We start from the raw sequence: 27,500 nt of genomic DNA on the forward strand, positions 1-27,500 counted from the left end.
GAAAAGCTTTAAGTGATGTTTCACATAATATGGTAGAGTTGACCAAGAAATGACCACATTTTAGAGTTTTCTATATCTCCATGGTTATTTTTTAGGTTTTTTGATGCCACTCAGTGTTGCATATACACAGGATATTGGTCACTGTAATTTGACTTACTTCATATCGTACGGTCAAAAGTGTCAAAGGCTGATGATCACGAATTTACAGTCCAACCCAAACGCAAACTGCAGGTAGGTTTTTCAGTTTTAAATTTCTCGGAGCGATATCGATCCCCCACCTCCTGCAACGTTTGAGATACCGATCGTATCCTCTATATAGCAGAGACATACAAATCTCCCTCGTTTTCTAAAACTGAAACCCTTTTTATGACACGCTTGTCAAAAGTACTCCAGAGCTAAAATGTTTCAAAACAGTTTGGTTTTGGCCAATTCTTTAGCGTCGTGTTTTGGTCGTCAAAAGTCACATGAATAAAGACTTAATTTAAGTAATTATGTAACGTGATGCTCATGGACCTTCGATGAAAATTTATCAACGTTGTCTTACCACACCGCTAATCGTTTGCAAATTCTAAAGCAACCCTCCCCTCCCCCTTCCTGTGGCATTTAACATTAAGCTCTTTCTGGCCGTATCTTGAAGGTGTCAACAGTTATTGTACCTGTGCAGTTTCGGATCAGTGGGGCATTTCTCGAAAGTTTCGAATTTTTTTGGGCGTATTTTCGAGTGACATAAACGCTTTGTGCCTTCAAAAGGAAAACATTTCTAATAATGAAATTTTGAAATTGTTTTGTTTTCACTGGTCTTGAAAACATGTTTAAAGATGAATCTTTCCGAAGCAGCAGATCATAGTTTTATGAACTGTTTTTGGGGCCTGAAATGATTTTGGGGCTTTTGAGAAACAGGCGCCCCATGCGAAAGTGCAAAGGAGCCTCGCGCACTGTAGACTGGCGCCTTAGCGATTGGTCGGTACTAATGAACGTCTTTTTACACGTGAATACTAGTAATGCAAGTTGATTTTTGATTTTGCCACAGTAAGGAGTACAAGTACGAAAAAAAATGTTTAAGAGATCATGTTGACGCATGCTTTGGAAGGGACCTTCGCTCCTTTGTCGATCAGGCCACCGCACTACTTCTTCATCAGCTGTACCACTGTGGGGACCTGAAGTACAAGCATGATGATTTAAACGGAATGATCCTTCAGACCATAAAATGTCAACCGGAAGCCTTTCTGGACACGGAGTTTTGTTGGCATTATTTCCGGGAAAGATTCGATACCAACCGTACTGACCCGTTGTTGTGCAGGTTAGAGTCGTTTTAGATAGCACATCCTTAGAGTAATGATGATTCATTCGCAGAAAATTGTGCAGCATGGTGATGCAATAGAAAGAAATACAAATAGCGTTAAAGATTCATGCACTCGCTCAAAACGGCTTCAAAACAAGTCGCTCGGACCCACTCAAAAATTCTCAGGCTCTTATACAAGGGCGTCTAATTCTTGTATGTCATTAGCGGGGAAGAGTTAAAACCATTATCTAGCGCTATGGCAAGGGTTCTTGCAAAATTTCCTACGAAGTTTGTCCAAGCCTGCGCCTTTGAAGCAAGCTCGTTGCCTGACCGCGTGCAACGTTCGCGCTCACATGATTCACACCAGCCAGGCAGGCTTTCATTTCTACACTACCATTTTAAAAGTCTTCGGCCACATGACCAGTATACTCATTGCAGATTTCTTTATAACGATAGTATGGTATGATAGTATGGAGTTCGGATGCAACGACACCTATTGGAGTGTACGGTAAATGGATCCTTGCTTTTTCAGGGAATATGCCATTGCAAAGAAATGCATAACGGAAAAATCTAAGGCAAACTGCCAAATCTGCGACCATGTTAGACGAGATGCTTACAATCCATTTTGCCCAAACAAAACGGACCCATTGCTACAAGTCAATGGTATGAAACTTAAAGTCATTCTTTTGTTTCTTTGTGTTGGCCAACCTGTCTTTACCCTAACCTATTTGTTTGAGGTTACATTTTTTTCACTATTCTTTCGTTTACCCGGGCGTATTCATCATCGTCATTTTCCGCCGCTCAAGTTATCAACTCTCTGCAGGGGTGCTTCTGTCAGTGTTCTTCCTAACAGTTGCATAAAGTCTGATTTCGCATCATGGTCCTTCTCAACTACTGGGCATCTAAGCTCAGTAGGTTTTCAAACCTCGTCCATTTGGATACGTTAGTGTTAAACAAAAGCTGCTTTTGTAGCTGATCATTTTCCATCCTGCAGATGTGGGTAAGGTATTTCAGTTGCTGCTCGTACTTTTCCATTGACGACGATCGAGCTGAGCTCCTACTTTGGTTAGTCCGTCGTGCGTGTCGTTAAAAGCGGGAGTTTCCAACAAGAACAACAACGATTTATTTGCGCATCTTAGTAACTTAAGCTGCAAAGAAGTTGTCGTTGTCGTCCGGCAAAAAATATGAAGAGTTAAGTTATCTTATTTGACGATGAATACAACATCATTATCAACTAGTAATAGTTGACACTACAGCTGCCCCCGCTGTTAAGTATATCTGTACGCATAATTCAATGTGTCCAGGGCCCAGGTAGAGGAGTGGCCGTTTACAAACGGACCAATTGATGTTGAAGCGGGGAGAGAACAAATCAGTACCGAATATGAAAGGGGCGTTGTCAGTAGACGATTTGATCTTGGCGGACACTATGTTGTACCAGTCGAAACAGAAACTAAAGGAAACACAAGGTCAATTTTTACCGCAATGTGGCCACCTTTTTGTAAAATGTAACGTAGTGCAAGGGATGAAGTTTTTTAGTCTTTTTACCGCAATGTAGGCATTGTTTTTTAAAATGTAACATACTGCAAGGGATGAAGTTTCTGTAGTCGTGAGTAACGTGAATAACCACTGATTTTGCACGGTTTAATGTCAATGCTTTATTTAGGTGTCCTTGATCTGGATTATATCATCGCAGTTATAGGATTAAAGACTCTCTGTCTACCAAGATGCACCGCGCGCAGACACGGAGGTTTCGTATGATATAAAGCCTCAATTTCTCCGTCGGTGTGGTTTTCCTTCTTTAAAGCATTCGTTATCGTCGACATCCATCGGAATTTGTTCTTACTTAATGCTTCTTATTACAGTTACATTATCATACTTTATCAGGGACGAGATATTTTGTCGTTAAGGAAAGGAAAAAGGAAAAGGAAAGGAAAGGAAAGGAACTTTAGTTAAGTGCAATTCGCAAGCGTTTCAACGTGGGTTGGAGAACTGAGTGACTGCACGGCATGACGTGTGCATGACACTTCGTGACAGATCGCAAGATATTCTCAACAATAATGTTGAACCCCTTAAATGAAGATTTCCGATTACCGATACATCCTAGATTGTGACGTTACGTTCCCACGTACCACGCTCTCGACCCTTTTCCGCTCAACGTCATCACAATTCAAGACTTACTGGCAAGTATTTGGTGTGAATACGTCATCATTACCTATTTATTCCGTGCGCGCCTGGTTCTGGCAAATCTTTTTTTATTCTGGTAAACCAGATATGTAATACTATATCACTGTACCTTTATATACTCGCAAGCTACAATGATGCCTCCTCGGGATTTTGCAAATCCCTGCAGAGGCAATTCGTTGTATATCAAAAGTTGAGATTTAGCTGATTCGCTTTTGACACTATGATATCTGTAGTGCATAGATCATTTCTTGCTTCTCGATCCACTTTCTATTTCTTTTTTTTTTTTTTCATCTGTTCTCGTTAATATTGACAGCATGCCGAGATCTCTTAATGCATGTCTCCTACAATGCCTCGAGAATTTACAAGATGGCATTAGACTGTGAGAAGACGTTTGTGACCTCCTTCATGGGCAATACAAAGCCTAACTGTAGGTACGTATAGCGCTTATTACAGTGTTTAGGAAGATATTTTAGCCGGAAAAATATTGCCATCGGAAAGGAACAGAAATGTTTAAAAGGCAAAGAAACCGCTATTTGCACCTCCTTTTCTATTTACTGGTTTTACGGTTACGTAACGATGTCTAACTTGAAAATGGATTAAACAGTTTCAGATAAGGGAATCGCTTGTTATTTGTTGTGTAGCACTAACATGCTTTTCATTTTTGCAAACGAAAGGACTGCTGGCCTGGCTTTGAAACAGTGCCTCAATACAAAGATATCTGTGCTCTACCCAGACTACGCTCGTATCCAACGGCTCAAGGATGATGTATTAATGACCGTCACATCACTTCTACGAGGTCGAAGGTTTTTCTGTTCGAAAGTGAGTGTTCGCGCTATCGACATAGACTTCAAAGTGAGACCGCTTATCCCATGCAGTGCGGAGTTCATGCCCGAGATGGAGAAATGTGCGTTACCTTTAAGAGAAGCCTACAGACTCTCAGAAAACGCCACAAAGGATCAGCTATGCAGGTGATTGCAAACCGATGCCAGAGATTGACTTTAGCCTCGTTTTTAAAGTGAGCCCAAGAGCAAAACATCGGTAATGGTAATTATCGGGACTCGACTTGAACAAAGAGTTTATAGTAAACTCGGAATTTGTCAGTATAACAATTAGAATAGCAGGCTTATTGCTGAGATCGTTAGGAAAGGCGTCTAGCACCTGCATTCAGCGTGCACTGTATTGTCACTCAACTAATGAACAGTAAGCGGTCGAATCTCTAAGACAGCATCATTTTTGGACTACTTTGAAATTCGAGTGCGAAGATTATTTGGTGATCAAGTTTGGTTAACGATCGCTTCTTTTGCAACTATAGTAACTGTTATCAAGCGAAACTGCTCTTGTGCAACTATAGTAGCTGTTCTCAAGCGAATTAACTTCTGGCTACGTTGACGTATGATCATTCTCCTAACGAGTGTCTTCCTTTATTTTCTTTCTTTTTTTCTTTGGTCAGAAATTTCCAAATGGCTGTAAACTGTTCCAATACTGCCCAGAAATCTTACTGCAAGTTTGAGAAGGGCGTTACCAGCATGATACATGGTTACTACAGCTCTTTCTGTGAACATGAAAATGGCGGTGACCCAGAGGGAATCCAGAAAATCAACGGTGTAGAGTCTGTATCAATATGTGCTCTCCTTTATTTTCCCCTTTTTTGGCTTGTCTCCTTAACACATGCAACTTAAAAGTGGATAAATTGCAGAATAAAGAGAAATGTATTTCACCTTATCTAACTACGGATGCCGTCCTCGTTACATAACAGTCGAACCGTCAATAATATAAGCAAGTAAAAAACTGTGTGATTTAGTTATCATTTTTGACAAAATGTAGAAGGAGAAATGATTTATTTTGCTTTTTCTACGTGTGAAAAGTAATAAAATAAAGAAAGAAATTCTGTCTAGTTGCAATGTGGAGAAAAGGTGGCCAATAAACGGGTTCAGAGTGGAATGGCAAGAGTGATTATACCTGACTTATTTGAACATTAAATGACAGTGCAATGCTGAAAATAATTGGAAGCACTGTTGCTGCCTTTGCGTTTCTGCTGTTGGCTCCAGCTGTTTGTGGGTCTTTCCCACCCTCACAGAAGGGATTCTCGTTATCAAACATAGCTGCACTCACGGTGGCTTCGTTGAAAGCGCAGTTGTCTTGTATGGCTTTGTTCAGACAGCGTTTGGCCAGTGAAAATGCGCTGCAAACGAACGTACATCTATTATTCAAGTTCTTAAGACAATAATGACACTTGCCGTTATTTAAATGGAAATAAAAATCTGGTACTCCAACTGGATATGCTTAAGGTTCGGGCTGAAGATCGACTCACTAGAGTTTAATTTGGGTGGTGCATGATTGTCTATTGAGAATGTCCTCCAATTATTTATTTCAAGTCATTTAGTCCGTTTTAACAGGCTCGAACAAAGCCTTCTTCCAGCATTTTCCTTTGCCGTCCAGTGGTGACAGTCACAATTTCAAGCATTCATACACTTACACCGATTACTTTCTTGATCGTCATAAAAATCTGTGACGGAAAGTATCAGTACTTTCCTTGAAATATAAAATCATTTTAAGGTGTCAAGAACTGGAGTGAACACGCGGGATAATGGTAGACCAGGGTGGAGGCCATTTTGGGAAGACGGAAGAGAGACAGTAGATATGTTGTACTAACCTACAAACGTCTGGAGATTTCTTCGTGGACGCCTCGGAGTACGTCTTTCTGAAAGGCTCAGCGCACTTTTCGGCGCTTGTAAAATACTCAGGTCTACAGTTGGCGAGTTCCTTTACACTTCTGTGAAGCGAATCCGCGTTTAGTGCTAACACTGAACCACAGAAGAGACGTTTGGTCGATGGAATCGAATCAAGAGCCCTTAGTACGTCTTGGGAAACCAGGCCACTCTTTTGTATGGCAGGGCATTTGTTCATTAAGTTTTTTCTTAAACAATCCATGAACTTGTTGTGTTCTGTGCTGTGCAAGAGGAAAGTTTAAAATAATTATGGCTGAAACGAAGTTTATTAAGTTATTAATGAATAGGGACAGGATAAGTTTAAATTAATAGTAAGAAAGACGTTCCGTTCTTCACTTCGTTAAGATCATTCTGTCATGATAAAGATAACGATAGTGATAATGATGATGATGAGATGACGACGACGACCATGATGATGATTGTGATGATGACGAGAAAGACGATCATTGACTTTATTATCACGCAGGATAACCTTAAGATTCCATTTAATTATAAAAAGCAGAATGAATCTTTGGCAGATTGATAAAACTGCAATTGCAAGTTTCCTTAAAGGGAAAGTATACGGTCTAGAAAAAGTTTATCCGAATCGAAAATTCTTTACCTGTATTGTCATACTTGACCACTCATTTGGACTAAATGTGTTTAAATATCCAACAATAACGCTTCAAAAATAGGCAAATTTAAATTGAAATCCGCCGTCTTTGTTTTTGTGTATGCAAATGAGGCTATGACCTAGCAATAGTCAAGGATTTCTCCGAATGACTAAATGTACTTGATGTCAAGAAGAAAACACAGGCGAGGAGAGCATGTGCTTTGTAGACTTGAATCTTAATCCAGAGGCTAAACTTTATTGATATTGGCTCCACCTCTGAACATGCAGATTTACCTCGTGGTCGTTAAACAGGGTTTTTTATGTGAGTTGTAAGCAGGAGTTTTACAAAGCGAAAGAGAGCTTGCAGTGCTATCCCGTACTCATTGCTGTGAAATAAATGCCTGGAAATCAAGTTTAATATGTCTACCGTGGCTTTTTACGAGATCCCTCTTACAACTTCAAAACAAACGATCGATTTATATATTTCCATCAAATGGTAAGAGTAAATCGTTTCAGTAGTTTCTATACTGCGAACAAAATTTAACTACATTTCAAGTTACGTTTATTAGCACATAACAGTGAAAGTCGTCTGTATATGGCTTGATTCAGTTTTCTCGCTCCAATATAATGATATTTTGGACTAGTTGACTGATATTTCCGTATGAAGCGAATATCACCAAGACCAATCTTCATATACCTGAAGATCCCGCTTGGTAAAATGACAGACACGAACAGACAATATAGCAGTCAGGTTTTCACGTTTGAGCCGTTTTATTTTCACCGGCCAACTCTTCTTTAAATTTTAATTTTCCGGTGTAAGCTTCGGTTTTTTTTAATTTTTATATGTGTTCTCAAGTCTAGACATTTGTCTAGTTTCATGCCCATCGAAAGCGTACACCCAAACAGCGGTAATTGTTGTTGTGAAAAAGCCTTGCTACATGTATTGAGCAACATCTGAAAGTTTCGTCGGCTTATTCTAAATTAAACGCTTCCCCGTGTGAAAGCAAACAAATACGTTTGCTGAAGCATCGAAGACGGCTCTTGCTGAAGGAAGAAAGTGAAAAAAGTACGCTTGTCGAATATTTCTTTGTCACATGTTCAAGGTTTTTGTCTTGTTTACATTTGCCCTGACTGATTTTCGCCGCCTAGTTTGATGGACTAGAAAATCTAGAGATATTTAGTGACTTGAGTTTCTGACGCACTTATGGCCTATATGGCCTACTACCTATTGAACCACAAGACCATTTACCATAGTTCATCTTAGATTTGAATTTTTCGAAGCAGAAAGGTCACACAACATTGAGAAAGTGATCACGGAACGAAGAATTTAGTAAGGTCGATCGACCACGTTTGTTGACTATTGCTACGTCATATCCAAGATGGCGCTCCCCAAGTCACGAAAGGGGCAACTTCAAAGTGCTCTTGTCACATTTTCACAGGGAACTGGACAAAACGGCAATTATTTTCGAATTCCTGGGGAAAAGTTCTCGTAATTTAGAGAAACTTTTTCTAGACCGTACTTTCCCTTCAATGGCAACGTCAATAATGCAGGATCTAGTTTAATTTTTGATGTTTCCTGTTGTCACCTGCAGTCCATGGAGTATTTTGCAAAGTCTGTGAGGTAAGTTTCCAAGTCGCATTTCTTTGCCTCTCCGAAAACAACTTGTATTGGACAGCCGAGAGTTACGATACAGTCTGAAAGAAATCAGCCTGATAAGATTCAAAGTAGACTCACCTAATTTTGTGTTCAGTGCTAGTATTTCATTTCCATATAATACTTGAATTTAAGTGGCTGTCATTTATATTTTTCTAAAGAGCATTTTCTCTCCTGAGACGGTAAGATCTGGTAAGGACCCCCCTGTATTATCAGTGTTATAGGCGTGCAATTTGAGGTGGATCGTTCTAATATACCTAACAGCTTGGATCCAAAGCAAACCCGTTTGAAGTCGGAGTAGAAACTTAAGCCATATTATTCATTTGATCCAAATTATCAGATTCTTTGGTTCTTTATTTTCCTTTTTTTTAACACATATGTACTGTAATATACCCATAAGTGTGCGTGAATTACCATACAACTCCGAGGTGTCAGGAGGGTCCGTGTGATCAGCGCAGAAAGGATTGTATTCGTCTTTCGCAATGAAGTCGCAGATTCCACTGCAGGCTTGTCGTGCAAGGTCGGTGCAATTCTGTTTTCCTTCTGCATATTTCCTGTCATTAAAGAGAAAACGTACTGTTGACTTCTTTTTGCCTAGCTGTTATCGGTTAATCGGTGACCAAGGACGACTGGGTAAGGTTTCTGTTTTTCACCTCTGTAATTGATCCCTCTGTGTACTGTAGCTCGCCGTGGCCCCGGCGCAGTCAATCGAACCAAAAATGAATCTAATTGGCCATTTCCGAATTCTGGCCTGCCTCATCTTCAAAGCGAGTCTAAGTGCGAAGTTTTTGTTATGAAAATTAGTTTTCATTCATTTGTAAAGTAGAACTAATTACCACCACAAAACCTTTGCACTTAGACTCGCTTTGAAGAGGAGGCAGGCTTGAACTCGGAAATGGCCAATTCAATCCCTCGACTGATTTTCGATTGGTTTGGTAATCAAACATAATCGAACTGGAACTTTTCGAATTAAATCGACGCGAATAGTTCGATTTTGGTTGACAGGAAAACAAAACGACATACAAAAATTGATAAGCGATACTTTTACAGTCCGACGCGCCTTACCGTGGCCACCTAACAAAGTTTTTTACAAATTGTCCGCCAATTTGATTGTCAGTCACGCCTCCTTGCAAAATTCGTACAGTTGTTAGTTGAACACCGTTGCATGGGTTGTTGAGTTAACGTATTTACACGTAATTGTCAAATGTCAAAGTTTGTTGGGTGGCCACGGTAAGGCGCGTTGCACTGTAAACCGCCGACGCTAAAATATCGTTTCGATAATTTAAAAAACTACCACTGCAACTAGATCTTAACGCACGCAACAGTGTACAGTATGTACAAAATAGTTATTACTAGCGCTAAAAGTGTTCTCATAACCTCAAAGTAAATTTCTTTTAGAACTGCAAGTGGCGTTTGCAGAAGCTGCTGCATGACGCAAGCAATGAAAGGTTGACTTTTGATGTTACACCAGTTCGACTGGCAAAAAATTTGGGTGAGTTCGATTATCAAACTTAATCGAGCGATTGGAGTTCGGTGGAGTTCGATTACCGAACGTTTGACTTTTAATTATCGTCAGCAAGTGTATGGCACCGGGCTTATGTGCCGTTCCTCAATTGATTGTTTAAATTAGCCAATGGATTATGGTTGGCTTTTATTTTGTTTTGTTTTGGATTGTATGGTTGAATCAAGAGAATCCGATCGGCTTTCCGCTAAAATTAACGAAATGCATGTTCTGAGAACTGGAGAACGAAGCAACCAAAATGGGAAACTGAAGTGGCAGCTGTGCCGCTGTTGTGTCCTCCCACCCTCTCGGCAATCGGCAATACAATTTGTATACCTGCATAAAGCTGGATCACTTCTGTTTGCTTGAAAAGTGACGCGGAAATCATCCCAGCAGGTGACTATGTTAGTAAGTTCATTTGCATTGCACTGAACGTCGCTAGATTCTAGTAAGAGTGAATTGATGTCTGACACCTGATATCCCAAGTCTCCACAGTGGTACACAAGCAACAGAAGAAGCTTCGATATACTGTCTCGGAATATATTTAAGTAATTGCCCTGCACACAGCTGTCAACATGAGCGTTCAAGCAGGCAGTTTCTTGACTATAGGCAGTGCTGCTCACAAAATAATAATAATAATAATAAAGGTTAAAAAACTTCCATACAGTTAGTATTTTTCGCCAAAGAAGCGCTTTATGTTTGCAGTTTAACGAACAACGAAAAGACAGCGGTGATATTATTCTCAGGGTTAAGGTACCTGTTGAAGTCATGTCTTGTCTCTGACACGTTGAGCTGTTTACCCATATCTAGCCTATCTAGTGAGATCTAACCAAACCCTAGTTTCCTAGTATTATCTATGGGTTTAGGGTTAGGGTTAGCAATAAGAGCAATGACGTTCCTCCTAGTGAAGTTTATTGACCTGAAGGGCCACCCCTTGCAGAAAGAGTGCACATATCCTGAGGTTTCGTTTGTAGCCTACCAATGGCTTGTGGCCTGAAACCATCCCTAGAAACCAAAGATGGTGAAGCCCAGTTTGGAATATAACTCGAGGACAGGAGCAAATAGCAGTCTTTTGCAAAAGTGGATTAAAAAAATAAATAAATCGAATTCTCCAATACCTCGCAGCAATCCTCTACCCTCTCTCATAAACGTATGGATATCACAATCAACTATAACAAGCAATGCCGACCTGCAATTCGTGTTGTTGTACTTCATGGCCATCATCATATTCCTCTGACATTTCATTCCTCCTTGGGAGAATGCAGCCAGGTTGCAATTTCCAATCATAGTTTGTCCCTTGTCAAGTAGCACTGATAAAGAGATTAAAGTTTTCTTGTTATTTGGTGAAACCGTTATGTCCGTGAGATCCTCCTTTTGAATGACGTTTCTTTGGGAGTAAAGAAATGCAGAAATGGCGGCTCTGTGGTGCGATACGATATCTTATATGATCCCCCGGAAAAAGAATAAATTTGAGATTCAAACGGTTTTGATTTTGTTTTAGTAAACCAATATTTGAGTTGATTGTAGTTGTGATGGAAATGAGCCAGTTTCATATTCTCACGGTTAGACTGGATCTAGCATGAAGTGAAGGGTGATGGTGGGGAAATAGTTTGCATTTGAAAAGATTCTCTAGCATTAGCCTCCATTTCATGCTCGATCAACCCAAACCTCTGGCTATTGAGAACGTGTCAGCGGCGAACCTCGAACCCAGGATCTTTGGTTCTCTCTGGTTGGGGCTGGTGAAGTTGGTAGAACTAATAAGGACCCTAAGCAAACGACAATGATTGGTTCTCTGGTAACTGGGAGTGTCATCGCCTCTTCGACGGTTGACGAAATAAAATATTGATTTCTCTGTTTTACATTTTGGTAAATTTCTTTGACGTCATCTTAAAAACAACGTCAAATGAGCAAATTTCAAGTTATGAGGACGACGTGAGCGCATGACGACAGTTTTCACCTTTCTCTCTTCCTGAGAAATGCCGTTAATTTCCAATTTAATTCCAGGACGTTTTGCACACATTGCAGATGCGAAAGGAGGTGTAATAGTCGGAAAATTATCTCAGTAACAAGTATTTTACTTTGATGTTCTACTCTTCGTGGACGTCGTCCTTGCTAAGGTCCTTTATGTCGCTAAGTATGAAGAATATCTTTATCAATATTACATACTGAGGCATCACGCCAGGCGACTTCATAGCAATTGTTACACCATGTCAAGGGACAGTCGGCGAATAGAGTTTTACAATTCCAACGTATCCTTATCATAATTCTAAAGGGTCTCTTACCTGTACTTTCAAGTAGGAAATGGGGCTACTTGTAATGTTTCTGATCACGTTTCAAAGCGAAAAAACGTTTGCATGATATTCAACGAACCACTGACACTGGACAATACCACGAATGGACTAAAGATAACTTGACTAACGACATTAAACCGTCACTAAAATTAAACGTTCATTGTTAAATATGTTATCCCTGTTTTGTTCAATTACGCAGGAAGAGCCTTCAGGCTCTTAATTATTTCCTAAGAATTTGGGAAACAAGAATCAGTAAACAAAACATCCCACTGGCTGGGAGAACGAGGTACAATCGAGATTCCGAGATAAAGATTTTATTGACTATAAGTACAATGAACAACATCTTAGTACAGCTTAGATACAATGCAAGTACCGACCTTGAAGTACAGCAGCCAAAGATTTATTATCCGAGGAAAGGATGTATTTTTTCTTCCTGCTTTTGAAAATTTCAAATATCAAATGAAATCAATATTTGTAAACAGAAAACATCGCCATATATTGAAACGGGGTCCCAATATATTTTAACCGAATTCTCTTTCGTTCCAGAAAGATACGACAGTCTTTTTATACCAAGTACACGGTAATTGCAACATTACCTTACCTTGAATTTAACGGAATCTTCGAAGGATTGACTCTCCGCGTGTAAACTCTTCGTTTAATCCGTTATATTTTAGACATGTATCGTGCCTTAGTTGTCCCAGTCATCTTTTAGGGATCATAGTTGACCATGCGTAAGCAACTGGAAAACGGACACGAAAGCAATTTTTCATTATTTTCTATGGATCTGTAGAGTGCAATGGCCCCAGAAGAATTTTATGGTCCACTTAACAAGCATCCAAAGAAAAGTGAGTCTTCTCAAAGTAAATGACTCAAACACAGGCGGGAACAGCATCCTGCGTGCAGTTGGCCTGCTTGATCACTGAGTTTTTCCAGTGATTTTCCTTTTTAGAAGTAGAGGCTGAAATCAAATGTTTTCTTTTGCGCAAATGCATCAGTGCGCAAAATGTTACGGCCACATTGCAGTGCACCTTGTCGCATATTAACAGAAGAAAGCTGCTGTTCAATGTTAGTGTTTACAATATATGATAGTGGTTTTATAGTATTTACATTTTGAACATGTTTTTTATTTGTCGAATTCATATTTGCGCAACGATGTAATCTCATGGTGGTTTACAAATTTGTTTACGAGAAACTCTTTTCGGATGGTATGTCTTTGCCCGGATTTTAGCTTGACGCTTGGAGTGAGTTTGTTTGTTGTTATTTGTTCATGTCATATCATATATCTTTCTTTACCCTCGGATTTTAGAGTAGCTTGGTGTAGCTAATATCTCCGAGCATTTACCCTCCCAACCATGATACACCACAGAAGACAGATCACAACACCGGGAACTACATGCCCTACTCTTTGCGACAAGTGTGTGGGTTCTTTTACGTCCCACAGGATTATGAACATTGAAGGGTTATGAGACGGGACCTCCGGATTATCGTCCTTATCCGAGAAGACTAGAGAGTCTAACCATTTGCAGATGTAATTACAAAGGCAGCACTTTCTCCTCGGTTATTTAAAGACCCTGAGTGTTGGTCCGGCCGGAGTTGAACTCACGACCTCCCGCGTGACAGCCCGGTGCTCAACCAACTGAGCCACCGGTGCGTTTGAGCAGGTTGAAGTTTTGGCAGCTATTTAGCTGATACGGACCTACTATACCCATCCATCCACCCACCAATATACTCACTGAGGACAGCCACAGCACCGGGAACTTCATTATTTATGACGATCATTGCAATGAGGTGTATATGTAGAAATGGATTACTTATGGCGGTGTATCGTACGTTTAGGATCCAGGGACTTGCTTGAACATCAACTGACTTAAAACCCTCCAAGAAAAATGACATTGCGAACAAAATTATTTTTTTAGTTACTCACTGATAAACTCACCTGCTGACAATATCACAAAAAACAAGGCTTTCTGTATTTTCTCCATATTGTAGAGTAGCATAAGGTACATTGTGTTAAAACCTCTCTCGAAACGTCAGACAGTATTCAAACACCAATTCTGTCGAGAGAGAAAGTACAAGGCAAAACAAACAAAAGGTGTCCACTTCTATCTTCGAACGCTTCCTTCAACAAAAGAAAAGATACGCAAATATGGTCCTTCTGTTAATAAATGGAAATATCTTGGTGGGCTTGAGATTAATGATGCCGAAAACAGTAAATAATAGGTTGTTTTCACGTTACGTCATCGCCGCCATGTTGGCCGACGAAAACAAAAGATCTCTCATTGGCTCCTTTTGTTCGTCCACCAGCAATTGAACATTTCTGCATTGTCAACTGTGTCTCTAGAGATTTGTTTCAAACCACCTATAGAATACTTTGTCCTAGGAAGATTACAAACAAAAGGCACGTTACGCATGGTTTTCTCATTGGTATGTCTTCGATTGTTTTGACCCTTGAAAGGGCACTTGTATTCTGAATTTTCTTTTGTATGTTGTCTCTGCTTTCAGAGATACTCAAATCTACAACTCAGTTTTGGAATAAATTAGCTCGGCTTGCCTTTTGTAACACAATAATGACGTTGATTTATTCTGGCTCGGTTTCAACATGTGCACCCAACTATGGCTACTTCTTATTCAAATTTAAAGTTTATTCCTTTTCATTGATTTACTATTCTCCTGACCTGCCTAGTATGTACTTAACATCCGAGGTTTCGATCTCTAAAGCAAAACCCTGAATTTTACTCAAAGTTCAGTTACATATAACAGGCTTCTGATACGCTACGGTGGCCCACAATTGTCACATCAAAACCAAATGCTCACAGCAAAATCAAATCACTCGCAACAAATTCAAATCTCTCACAACATTTTCAAATAACTCACAGCAAATTACAAATCACTCACAGCAAATTACAAATCACTCACAGCAAATTCAAATCACCCACATTAAATTACAAATCACTCACATCAAATTCGAATCATTACAGCAAATTCAAAATGATCGACCACGCTAGGCGTCTTCAGTCGCCTCCAGCCAGCGGTGCAAGACGTCAAATAATGTGTCATACATGAAGCCGCTACCTGCGAAGTTTCCGCACCTGCACTATTAATGGCGACATTGTTTTTGTTTTTGTCAGTGTTTCATGCGTCTGTCCTGTTATTGATGATGAATTTCGTCATAACATTGTCAAAGTAGCTGTGGATCCACGAGGCGATAGCCGAGTGGATCCCCAGACTACTTTGACAATGTTATGACGAAATTCATTGTTAATAATAGGACAGATGCATGAAAAACTGACATCAATTTGTTTTTTACAATAACAAAAAGGCAGAGGGATCAAAATTAAGTCAAAACACCAGAAGAACGTGAGACAAAAATGCGAGAAACATCAATTTTCTTCAAGCTGACGCCACCAATATCGCGTCAATTTCACATAAATTATAAATTTATGTGTCTGTCCGGTTACTGAAAATAAAAATTGGCCAATGAGCGCGTGAGAATTTTGCAGTCATTGTAAAATAACCCATTCACACCTAAAATACTCCGCAGGCGTTGGACAGAGCAAATTTTATTAAGTTTCACTCTTAGGGGCCAATGGGTTAAGTTACTAGCTTTTTCTTCTACCTCAACGAACGAGAACCATGTTTTGTTTCCACTGTAAGGCTACCGTTGCTGATCGTTCTAATTACTGCTCCAGCTGTGGACAAGGTAAGTTTTCCCTAGCCATTTGAAATTGACTTTTAAGGAAATACGGTATCCAAATGGCAAGGGAAAACTTACCTTGTCCACAGCTGGAGCAGTAATTGGAACAAAACATGGTTCTCGTTCGTTGAGGTAGAAGAAAAGCTAGTAACTTAACCCATTGACCCCTAGGACTGAAACTTAATAAATTTTGCTCTGTCCAACGCCTGCCGAGTTTTTTTAGGTTTTTCATGTATGACACATTATTTGACGTCTTGCACCGCTGGCTGGAGGTGACTGAAGACGCTTAGCGTGGTTGATCATATCTATTTGCTGTGGGTGATTTGAATTTGCTGTAAGTGATTTGTAATTTGCTGTGGGTGATTTGAATTTGCTGTGGGTGATTTGAATTTGCTGGGGGTGATTTGTAATTTGCTGTGGATGATTTGAATTTGCTGTGAGTGAATTGTAATTTGCTGTGAGTCAGTTTAATTTGTTGTGAGTGATTTGAATTTGCTGTGAGCATTTGGTTTTGATGTGACAGTTGTGGGCCACCGTACTACGGATACGACTGCGCCTTATGACATTCAAGAACCCATGTGCGTGTTACAATTAGTCACTCTTGTTATTTCTGTATACCGACTATGTGCTATCTGAAAGTCACGATAGTTTGTTTATTTTTTTATGAATGAATAAAAAAATAAATGAACTATCGTGACTTTCAGAGAGCACATAGTCGGTTTACAGAAATAACAAGAGTGACTAATTGTCACGTAAGAAAACACGCAACAAGGAGCGGTATTTTTTTTAATGGGGGCTAGCAATACTTTCAGTCGCTTCATGCTACTTGAAACCGAGACTAGCTCGGGCCGTATTAGCCCCAGGATAGTGTGCTGCTATACTCTTTTTGCGCAACAAATGTAACAAGTTACAATTCTTTGCAACAGAACACAAAGGCATGCAGTTATTACTAACACATACGAAAAGCAATCCGTTCACAAATTAAAAGGTGGGGCGACGCTTTCACTTCAGAAACTCTTGCTTCTGGTCAGATTTTAAAACTATCTACCAGCTCCCAGATGGCTTGTTAGCTGAGATAAGCAACTGCACGGTCCTGGGTTCGAGACCCGTTCAAGCCTGGAGTTTTTTTAATCACTTTGACGTAGGATTAGATAACCGCACTTCAAATGTGTAAAATTCGTTTATCGGTTGTTGCACCTAAACCACACCCTTATGTACTGCCTGTTGGAACAGGCGCATTCAACTTCAGCAGGGGGGAGGAACTGATACTAGATCTAACCTTTTTTGAGATTACGTTTACGTTTACCTCACTTTGTAATTACTGTAATTTTTATTTGCATTGTAGAGACCACTATCAGTCTTTACAAAGCTCTGTACTTTTGTCTCAAGTCCTTGTTCTTGTGATTCTCCGAAGCTTTCAAGAAACGTAGTCTTCCTTTGGAAACAATCCCAGGGGATGACCATCTTCCACTTCTGCAGACGAATGTGTCATTTTCTAGTGGTTATACGGATGAAGCATTCCTTGCGCTGTAATTAATTTTGCTGGGAGTTTAGTTAGGTTCCATCGTCGTTGTGTGAGGAGTTTGAGAATGCAAACACATGCTCTAATGAAGCAGGAAGAATACCTCTGCTAGTTTGACGTGCAGACTCGTAATACACTCATTGAAAGTTTCATTCCACTCTTTGAAAGCAGAACTAAACCTATTTTAATAACATAATAATAATGTTCTCGGCTTTTATCCGTCCCTCAACAAAGTTGCACCAGAAATACATAATTATCCGTATATAAAGCACCGTAGTAATCTTTTCTTTTCACAAGCAGATTTCTAACTGGTAGAAAATCAAAAAGCGAAAACTGTAAAGCCCCCCAAAATTCCTGTCTCCTAAGGACCGGACGTAGACGCGCGGGACTTGAGAACGTTTTTAAGTGAGTTCACGCTAGTACACTTTTAAGAGTTGGAGTTAAATAACATTCATGCAAACTCATTTTCCAAAACTTAGAAATAGACTTTCAAAGTCTTTATCCTCTGGCTCGTAATCAGCCTCCAACCACTGGGTTTTTCGAGCAAGGGCAGCGATTCTTTTATCAAGCACTTCCATCCTTTCTTCAGTGCCTTGTACCAAACTTTCAGAATATACGCAAAAAGGCTCTGCTTCGAAGTAACACATAATTCCAAACGCTGACTCGTCGCAGTACAACCTGAAATCAGTTTTCCTTTGCACGTTTCCAAAAGCCGCAGATAAACGTTCACCAATAAACCTTGCCATCTTTAATTCTTCAGCACTTTCCTCGGCTTGCGTTTTTGCAGCTGTGTACGACTCGTTCAGAACGGAAATCAACAAATTTAAAATCAATAATGTCATTGCTATATTGAATGCAAAAGCAAACACCGGTCCAAGAAACGGGTTCTCGCGTCGCAAATCATCCAATGGGACAGCTCTACCTAAGAGGTATTCAAACTGGTGGACAACTGCGTGCATGTAACTTGAATAGTCAAGAGACGTATGCCCAAAAAACTGCTTTCCTGATACGACGAAAGCATTGAACATTATCAGAAAGATAAAGAAATGGGACAGTTGGTACCCTACTGACTGTCGGAAAGAAGAGAACAGAAAAATAACGAAAGGGTCAAATCGGATCAAGTTTAAAAGCTTGACTGTTACCATGAAAATAGCCATTGATACTGCGACGTTTTCCCAAATTGTCCAACCGAGAGCTTCATGGAAGTGTAATATCTCATATGGATTGCTCTGGATTGATTGGATGGTCTTTAACACGCTCTTGGATCTGATCATGTAAAACGCTACCGCCAGTAAGGAGAACACTATCATTAAGAATTCGACCACGTTCCAAACGAACTTAAAAAATTCTAGACGCAGTTTGTAAAGGTGAATTAACACCATAATCAAGCGATAGAGCACCATCGCCATAAAAAGAAACTGGCAAATATAATAGAACATGACAGCACCTGAATCTGTACTGTAGAACTCAAGCGTGTTGACTCTTGTGGCGGTAGAAGCAACACCTGTGGCCTGCACCTCGTAAAAGTAAGTAGCAATGCTTAGAAGATTTGTATTGATATTAAAAACAGTGAATTCTAATATGATAGCTCGTGTTTGACGATCAATCCATCCATGACCAAGAGTTTCCAATAGAACTTCCAGAGCAGTTTCTTCGTCATAACCCATGCTGGCAACATACCCACCACCTTCGTATGAATTGTACCTGCCCTCAATTGGATAAGTGTTAATTTCATCTGCATTTTGGTACCTCCAGGGCTTTGGACACAATTTGAAAGCGCTAGACCATGAAGTATTGTTAGGAAGGGGATTCCACCCTGGGAGACTCAATGGTGTCTTGTCTTCTTTATCACTGGAGTAGTCATAGTAGCAGTTCGCGATAAAGCGTGGTAGGGATTGACAGGGACCTAAAATGTAATTAACAAGTAAAATTACATTTTCCAAATGCTACACATGGCAAGATGCAGCTTTGCAAAATTGTTAAAATTGCGAAGGTAGGAAAAAAACGTTTTTATTCGTCTTTAGAAATGTACAATTAGTTTTAGTTTTCAAGTAAATGAAAACGAAACGTTTTTTCGGTGTTTCTAGATTGAATAAATTAACACGGCTGCTCCCAAAGGATGTGCAAAATTATCGATTCTGCTTCCACCAGCTTCCAATTGAAAATCTAGGAAGCCATGCATATCCTTTGGGAGCAACCGTCTTTAAATTCCCTGGTCAAACATACTACTAAGTCTCCTTTCTTTAAGCTTAAATAGTTTTACTCTTTTTTTGGTTAGCGCCTTCATACTTAATTGTTCTGGTTAATATCTTACTTTGTTCTACTATTTATTGCATGTTTTCATGTTATTTCTCACTTTATAACTGACTATGGATGATGTCTCATCCGAAACATTTGTTGTCTTCATTAAAAAATGAACTTCAAAAACATGGTGTGGTTAATCAAAGCAATATCCTACTTCGTGCTGCTACGAAGCCTTGATTGGGTATTTATAATAAATACGTCTCAAACTTACAACTTCTTATCCTTAGTTGTCTCATCCATGGCATCCCGATCAATACAGACATCTTGTTTTCAACATAGGCTCTTTCATTCTCTACAAGTCCATTATACCATGGCTGATGATAAAGGTTCGGAAGGAATTCCTGTCTCATCCATTCCAGCAATTTGTGTCCATTTGTTACCTGAAATAAGAACCTGACTTAACGTTATCATTCTCATACTTCAAACGAACATTTGTTAAAAGCGACACGTTGCTGAAATGGTGCTTACATTGCCTGTTAAACTTGTAGAAACAACAAGAAAAGTTCAGTGTATGGAGGAAAAATACCAATTAATTTGCGAATTTTAATTGATTGCCCATCAAAGAAAGTCTCGCTTTTCCATAACAGACCCAAGGAGGCAAACCAACATCCCAAACACTTCATTATGAATGGGACCACTTTGACTAGAAACCTGCAAAGAATTTCGACCAACAATATGCTTCACCATTAGTCGAACTCACCCAAACTTAAAGCGTCTACTGTTCCTTCTTAAAGCCTTTCTTAATCCGCCTTAAAGTGCCTATAACCCCCAAAAAATTTTTTCGCCTAATTAAATCTTCTTATTGAGTTGGGAGAAATGCCGCAAAAATTTTTCAATTCGGTTGAAACCCGAATTTTTTATGAATTTTTAAAGTTGGCTTTGTCAAGAACACGACCGAGCATACAGGAGAATGGGACTAGTGACGTCATTCCAGGCCATTGCAAGCGTCGATTCAGTGGCTCTCCAGTTGTTTCGATTGGTCTTTCGTCAAAAGAACTTTTAGTTGAGTCAACAAAATTTCGAATATTCAAACGTACTCATAATGTCGTCCAGCGATGCTAGCTATGTCTCTGGCTCGGACTTGGAAGCCCCAGAAACGGAGGTCGAGTACGACTTAGAGGTCGAGGGTTCATCAAACTCGAGCGAACACAAAACCTCAGATGATGAATCAGGAGATGCCTATGCGAATGAGCCGATGGCAGACGAAGAATGGCTGGCTCAATATGAAGAAGAAAGAAAAACGGAGGAAGAACTTGAAAAGAAGCTTGAGCACACAGCCGAGTACTTCGTGGGCTCCCAATGAGCACGCTTAGATTTTACGAAATCTACCCACTTTTTTCGTCGTTTTCGTTTCTCGGGTTCATCCGCCCCTTCAAAAGGTATAGGATGGAGCGATATACCTTCTGTCTTACTTGGTTGGTTATTACAACCGAAAGTAACGCATTTATCTGGCATTGTCCCGCTTCTTGACTTTCAAAAGCCTTCAAGAGCGAAACGAACGTAGTTCTTGCCAAGGAAGCGATCAATGGCCTGGAATGACGTCACGAATAACGTTGTACCCAGACTCTTTTCAATGACTCTGTGGCTCGGTCGTGTTTTTAAAATGCGCTATTTTTCAGATCTTTAAAAAAGTATAAAAAATCACGGTTTTAACCAAATTCAAAAATTTTTGCGACATTTCTCCCAACTCAATGAGAAGATTTAATTAGGCGAAAAAATTTTTTTGGGGTTATAGGCACTTTAACTGGCCTTTTAAAGGCATGTTCTTCCTTACCTTATGAAAGTTTGAAAATGGCTTGAGCAGTGTTTCAGTCATTAGAAGGCGATGGCTGTTATTGTTTCCGTAACAAACAACGGCTAGGAAAAACATGTATGCTAGGTGGATAATTATTTCTTTCACAATGTGTGCCAGCTGGACTTCTTTCTTTGTCCTTTCACGCGCCGTCTGTAATCGCAATCGCTTAAGCCTCTCTTTCGGGGTCTCAATTAAAAGGTCTATTTCATCCTCGCATAAATCAGGTCTCTCCTTCTCTGCTTTGGGAGACCGCTTGCGATTGGTCCATGTTAAAAGTGAGGACACCACAATAACGACTAGCATGACCTTCGTAGGCTGAATAACAAGAATATCCTGACCATTTGATATTAATATGGAAGAGAGCCATTTTTCGGAGACATCGTTGCCCCACGCCATGCTGTAAAACAACGTGAACCCAGCTGCAGTTATCGTTGTTATGAAGCAAAAAAACCAAGCGAAGTATACACAAAAGTGAGGTACTTTACATCCATGATCTTTCATCTGGTCAACCAATTGCTGAACGGGATCAGTTTCCACATAGTTGTTCCATTTCTTGCTTTTTGGTTTACTGGACTTAAAGAAGAAAACTATTATAATGTTAACAGGTGCCACTATCAGCCCACTTTGTATTCCAATAACTATCTGTCTAGGAGTTAACTCAAACGGTCCGACCCGTATTCCTTTCTCCGATTCTTCACCAGTGTTATAGAACATAGCATTGGCAATCATGGCGCTAAAAAACACGGATAGACAACATGACGCTCTTTGAACACGGGTGAACGAGCTGCTGCTTGCTTTACCAAACACAGACATCCACAAGTGACTGTCTGCAATTTCCCTTCCAAAACGTGTACGAACCGCATTTGAAAAGGTAAGTACACATTTGCTGTTAACCGTAACTTCTATCTCACCATTGTCCTTTTCAACTGCAAGCCATCGACTCACTGGAAATGTCCACAGATCTCCTGTCTGTCTGTCTCTGATTGTAACCGTTTCCACGAACCACGATGGATTCTTTCCCCCATTATCATGTTCCAGAGTTATTTCTTTTAATTGTCCGAGAGATTTATTTGTTACCAGAGCAAACCCAGCGATACTTCCTCGGGAAAACCTGAAAGACGATTCTTCTGTTGTGGAAAGTGGTACATGGTTAAGGTCTCCACCTTCGCCTTTAATACTGATTGTTACATTAGCCGTTGTCCCTGAGTTTCTCCAAACACCAGTGGCAATGACCATGTCATAGAAATAACTTCCGCCTTCAGTGATGGTGATGTATTTCGGAGGACACATCTGGAATAAATAGACAATGAATGATAAACATCTGGAATAAATAAACAATGAATGTCATGGAAAAAGATGAGCAACTGGCATGCTAAAGGGGGGCATTGTCGCGGCATTTTTGTTGCTTTAGGGACAACATGTTCAAGTGGGTCCTACCTGACAGCCAAAGTAATATACGTCAATTATTTCTTTCTGGCCATCAGAGCAAGGCTAAATAAAATGAAACTGCCGCTTCAATAACAATGTCTGTCCTGTTGAATATCACTGATAAAAGACGGTGAATTCAATCAGAACCAGTTATGACTAACTGACCTTTGCTTCATCCCATCGATCTGCTCTCCTGGCACAGACGACCACAACGAAGTAAAGACAAAACGCACAACATATAGTCACCAATACGGAAATGTTTCCACTTTCAGATAGGTTTTCAAATTCAGCAAAAACTTTTTCGAAGTCGATTGGGTTTGGCGTCTGAATGAAACTTCCTCCAAAAGACGTCAAGTGATTGCAACGACAAGTTAAATGGGTGGAATTTGACTTCGGGTCAACCTACAAATAAAGTCATCATTATCAAAATTGTAGCCATGAATTCTGGACTTTCTCCGGGGTTTGTACAGTTGTGGAAGCTCGTGAATTGCATTTTTAATCCATTTCACTCGTTTTTTCAAGTTTTCGCATAAGCTCGTATATGTAGTTGATCGCGGGCAAGTTTATTGCAATTAGTTTTCTATCAACGCAGACTGCTGCACGTATGTTTTTGGTGTTTTATCTTTTTTCAAGTCGTATTTTTGGATTGCTCTTCCGTTTTCTTGTCGACGGTTCTCTATATTTTGATGTCAATATTATATAACCTTTCATGAATCACGTAAAGCAAAAAGTGAGAATTTAAGCTGTATAGGGAGTCTTCAACAATCATTTTTATTATCACCATTACCGTCATTATCATTATCATCATTATAAAAATATGTAGGGGGAAAAGGAGGAGATTCTTATCCTTGGTCTTAGACCTCAATCTGACAAATCTTATTGTTTAAAAAAGACGCAATGAATAGACTCCCCTTACTCTCTTGAACACTGCGCAGCTCTGTATAGCCAGCTTACCAAATGTAATTTTGGAGGAATAGAAACCCTTTTGGAAGTCAAAACTCACAGTTATCCAATACTTCTCGTCGCCCCAATACTTCTCGTCCAAGGCTATGAATTAATAAAACTACCTTGCAGCCGTTGGAGGTCCACTTGTCCATATCTGCAGACCAATACATGCAACTGGACTGAGTTATAGTCATGGTGTAATTAACATCGGTAAATGGGTCATAATGTGGGATAACGTTTTTTGTTATTCCTTTGGACGGTGGATCCTTAAAGCCAACACATGCTCGCTTTTGGCGACGGTTACCAAAACAAGATCTCTTCTTCCTTACGTGCGTGGTATTATTTTTGCTTCCTATTATTCCAACGTACAGTCGGCCAGGTGTTTTAGGAATTACTGTAACGGATCTTTTTTCGAAAGAGCAGGATGCTCCACTTTTATTGATGTCACATACGTATCTAAAGGTCATCGTGAAATTGTGATCAAAGTCATCCACAGTCGGTCGGGAACCAAATTTGACAAATAGCTCGATGTTCACGTTTTCCTCCTGGACACTTGTCTCAATATTCACAGGGACGCTCGCAAGTTCCACGTAATAATAGTGGACAGACATTTTGCTTGGCTTCATGAAACGATGTTCCAACATGTTACTGTTTTTGCTGTTGTAGGGTGTTTTAGATATCGGAATGACTATAACAATGTCTTCATGAAGCTCTGACACATTGATCTTCGAAGAGCCAGTTTTCAGTTCAAGACTGGCAACATTTGATTGTATCGCTTGACTGCTCTCGTGCCATGTATAAGGATTGAAATTGACAGCTGTCATCTGCGGTCACAGGAATAATAAATTTTTAAATGATGCGAATGCAATAGGCCATTTCCGAGTTAATGCTTGTCCCCTCTTCAAAGCGAATCTAAGTGCGAAGTTTTTGTGATGGTAATTAGTTCTAGTTTACATATGAATGAAAACTAATGTTCGTAAGAAGAATTTCGCCCTTAGACTCGCTTTGAAGAGGAGGCAGACACGAACTCGGAAATGGCCTATTTAAACATTATCATCCATTTAATTAATATGGGACACTTACGAAATGGTTTTATTGTTTATCATACATACGTTGATCTTCCGTTTTCGTACTGTACGTTTTTTGCTTTCGAGCTCAAACGCAAAATATTTGGGGCAAGAAAACCCAAACACCCCGAAATAGCCAAATGACCAACAGATCACAACACCACAATCAATGTTTAGACTCAATGTGCAAAATTACACAAAACATTACATATACTCAAGCGAGCTTAAATCGACTTTGCATGAAAGACAACAACGACCTTTGCTCCCTCTGTAAAAGCGAGAGGCAAACCGTGACGTTGATGAACCTTGGAATTTCCTGCAACAAAACTGCCTCCTTGCGATCTGACTTAGTTTCGAACTTAGTGTCATTAAAACACAGGGACGATAGGCCCCTGAAAAACCCTTTGGGAAAATTGGTGGTTCAAGGACCAGGAGTAGTAGACTATTGTATTATGATTACAATGTATTGCGTTTTTTTGAATGAGTGGGGGTATATAGTTTATCTTTGTTTCCGGAGTTATCTTTTGAGGCTTGATGAAAGTCTTGTCGTATTAAAGAAGACTTCCAATCGCTAGAGTTGAGAAATACATTCACTACTTGCACAATCCCATAATATACCTCTATTAGTCCCCAAAACGTTTGCATAACAATTGTGTGCAATTTCTCCTGGGACAAGAAAATGTCCAGAGAGAAGTCAAGAATAATGCCTATGCAAATTTTTGGGGGATAAAAGAGGTGTATTATGGGATTTGTGCCAGTAGTGAATTAACAAATTTTTTCCAGAAGTGGACCTTATTTTTTTAACCTCTTGCTTTTTTTTCCTTTTATCTTCTTACTTTGAGCATAATGTCAACTGAGCGCTCTTTAATTTTCCTTAGATTTGTAAAATTATGGAATGTACTATCTTCGGATGTCGTTTCATTTTCCCTTTTTTTTTCCAATTTTAGATGGCGCAGCCGTGTTGTATAAATGTGTTAAATTAATGAAAGGAAATAGGTTTCTTTCCCAGCAACGCATGCACCCGAACTTACATCAAAGAGAAACGGTATGGTGGACGTCACAAATTTAAATATCACTGAGGCCCTGACTTTTTTTAGGATTCTTTAACATCATGATTGATTATGTCTTCTCTCTTGTGAGGGGATAGTTACTTCATTTCAGACGTTTCATTTGTTGATAGACAATTTAGCCAACGAAATTCAAGTTTATACAAAGCTAGAAAGCAATGAATGAATTTTCTTAATATCTGGTAATTGATTATTATTCGGTCAGACTAGTCAAAATGGCTCTTTTGTCACCTTTGCATCGACGTCACCATCTCCCATGATTGGAAGGCTGTCTGGTAGTTCAAATTTGGAGAGATTTTGCTCCATACTGAGTCCCTTTACATCTTCCGAAGATACTTTCTTGAGAACTACTGCTAGGTCATTGGTCTTAATCACCATACTTTCAGATGATACCAAACGACCAAAAAATGCATCAGTCAGGTTGTTTAAGGTTTGGTCAGCCTTTTCAACAATTGCCTAAAGTAAAAGCAGAAGGGATGTCTCATGCAAATGTGAAGTAATCAAAGTGACCTGTTTAAATGTACGTACCTTTGAAGATGAGGAACTCCCTTGTGGTGATCCGATCTCTTGGCTTACGCTATATTTAAGTACATTTTCCAAAACTCCTGAGACACCAACAGCGCCTTCCTCAATCTCAGGGCTTAAAGGTTCTTCTGGATCATTTAAGGCATTTACAAGAACTTTTGTGGCACTTTCTGTCATTTTCAATGCTAAATCCTAAAACATTAAATGGCAAATAATTGACGTGAATACCCACTTTAAATATTTTGTTTTAAATTATTTTCTCACTAGAATTACCACCACTTCATTAATTTAATTGATGACAAACATGATGAATGACTAAACGAATTGGATACATAAATGCTAAACTATTGATTGAAGGAAAAACGAGCGAACGGGCGGATGGACCGACGGGTGGAGGAGTGAACAGCCTTTGGTTTAAAAAGGATTGAAGAGTGAGTTCAGTATGAAGATTATAGGCAGACTGTATCATTAAGTAGTGCGATCATTCGGTACAAACGATAATAATTCAGACCATAGTTAATGGAGGGGGAACTGGTTCCCCTTCCTGAGTTAATTTAAGAAATAAAACATTAATTTACCGCAGCCTCTGTCTCTTCTCCTTCCCCACCTCCTTCTTCCAAATCTCCCGCTTTTACACCTGCTTCTTCAATTACCGCCAAAATTACGTTGAACATCTGCAGACTTTCAGGCTGTATGGCTGAGAACCTTTCAGTAATGGTGATTGAGATCTATAGCAAGAAAGGTAAAAGTACTAGACTCATAGAAGGATTGATAACGAGGTAAAATTAACAGTATGTTAAGGGACGTACGATACAGACGGGTAAACTACCGTTTTGTTGTAACTGTACATTGACATGTTTGGTGGCAAGTTATCCAACCATGCCATTCAGAAGACATGCCATATTTCGGATTACTATTCC

The 27,500-nt window shown here is 39.7% G+C and overlaps 3 protein-coding genes across 4 annotated transcripts in view; 1 reads left to right on the plus strand and 2 right to left on the minus strand.

The window, feature by feature from the left end:
* Positions 1-5,356, plus strand: part of LOC137979112 (uncharacterized) — a 9,360-nt gene extending 4,004 nt beyond the window's left edge. The window contains exons 2-7 of the mRNA XM_068826297.1: positions 96-231; positions 1,031-1,300; positions 1,815-1,945; positions 3,780-3,897; positions 4,141-4,434; positions 4,917-5,356. Coding sequence (XP_068682398.1) covers positions 96-231; positions 1,031-1,300; positions 1,815-1,945; positions 3,780-3,897; positions 4,141-4,434; positions 4,917-5,145 — 1,178 coding nt within the window. The 3' untranslated portion in view covers positions 5,146-5,356. The remainder of the gene's footprint in view (positions 1-95; positions 232-1,030; positions 1,301-1,814; positions 1,946-3,779; positions 3,898-4,140; positions 4,435-4,916) is intronic.
* Positions 5,077-15,285, minus strand: LOC137979113 (uncharacterized). 2 transcript variants are annotated; one of them, XM_068826299.1, is made up of 8 exons: positions 15,191-15,285; positions 14,170-14,287; positions 11,132-11,252; positions 10,279-10,557; positions 8,856-8,995; positions 8,374-8,482; positions 6,120-6,416; positions 5,077-5,648 (listed from the first exon to the last, which is right to left on the minus strand). In XM_068826299.1, the coding sequence occupies exons 2-8, from the start codon at positions 14,237-14,239 to the stop codon at positions 5,420-5,422; spliced, it is 1,245 nt and encodes a 414-aa protein (XP_068682400.1). In that variant the 5' UTR covers positions 14,240-14,287; positions 15,191-15,285; the 3' UTR covers positions 5,077-5,419. The 2 variants fall into 2 exon arrangements, with proteins under 2 accessions (XP_068682400.1, XP_068682399.1); XM_068826298.1 differs by lacking the exon at positions 15,191-15,285 and having other exon boundaries at positions 14,170-14,444.
* A 2,167-nt stretch (positions 15,286-17,452) lies between these two features.
* The window catches only part of LOC137981136 (polycystin-1-like protein 2), a 25,088-nt gene continuing 15,040 nt past the window's right edge, over positions 17,453-27,500 (minus strand). Inside the window, exons 10-17 of the mRNA XM_068828481.1 lie at positions 27,159-27,308; positions 26,584-26,772; positions 26,287-26,511; positions 24,044-24,745; positions 23,142-23,378; positions 21,528-22,838; positions 19,965-20,133; positions 17,453-19,355 (exon numbers count right to left, since the gene is read on the minus strand). Coding sequence (XP_068684582.1) covers positions 17,911-19,355; positions 19,965-20,133; positions 21,528-22,838; positions 23,142-23,378; positions 24,044-24,745; positions 26,287-26,511; positions 26,584-26,772; positions 27,159-27,308 — 4,428 coding nt within the window. The 3' untranslated portion in view covers positions 17,453-17,910. The remainder of the gene's footprint in view (positions 19,356-19,964; positions 20,134-21,527; positions 22,839-23,141; positions 23,379-24,043; positions 24,746-26,286; positions 26,512-26,583; positions 26,773-27,158; positions 27,309-27,500) is intronic.

The sequence above is a fragment of the Montipora foliosa genome, chromosome 12, assembly GCF_036669935.1.
Source record: "Montipora foliosa isolate CH-2021 chromosome 12, ASM3666993v2, whole genome shotgun sequence".
Taxonomy (NCBI): domain Eukaryota; kingdom Metazoa; phylum Cnidaria; class Anthozoa; order Scleractinia; family Acroporidae; genus Montipora; species Montipora foliosa.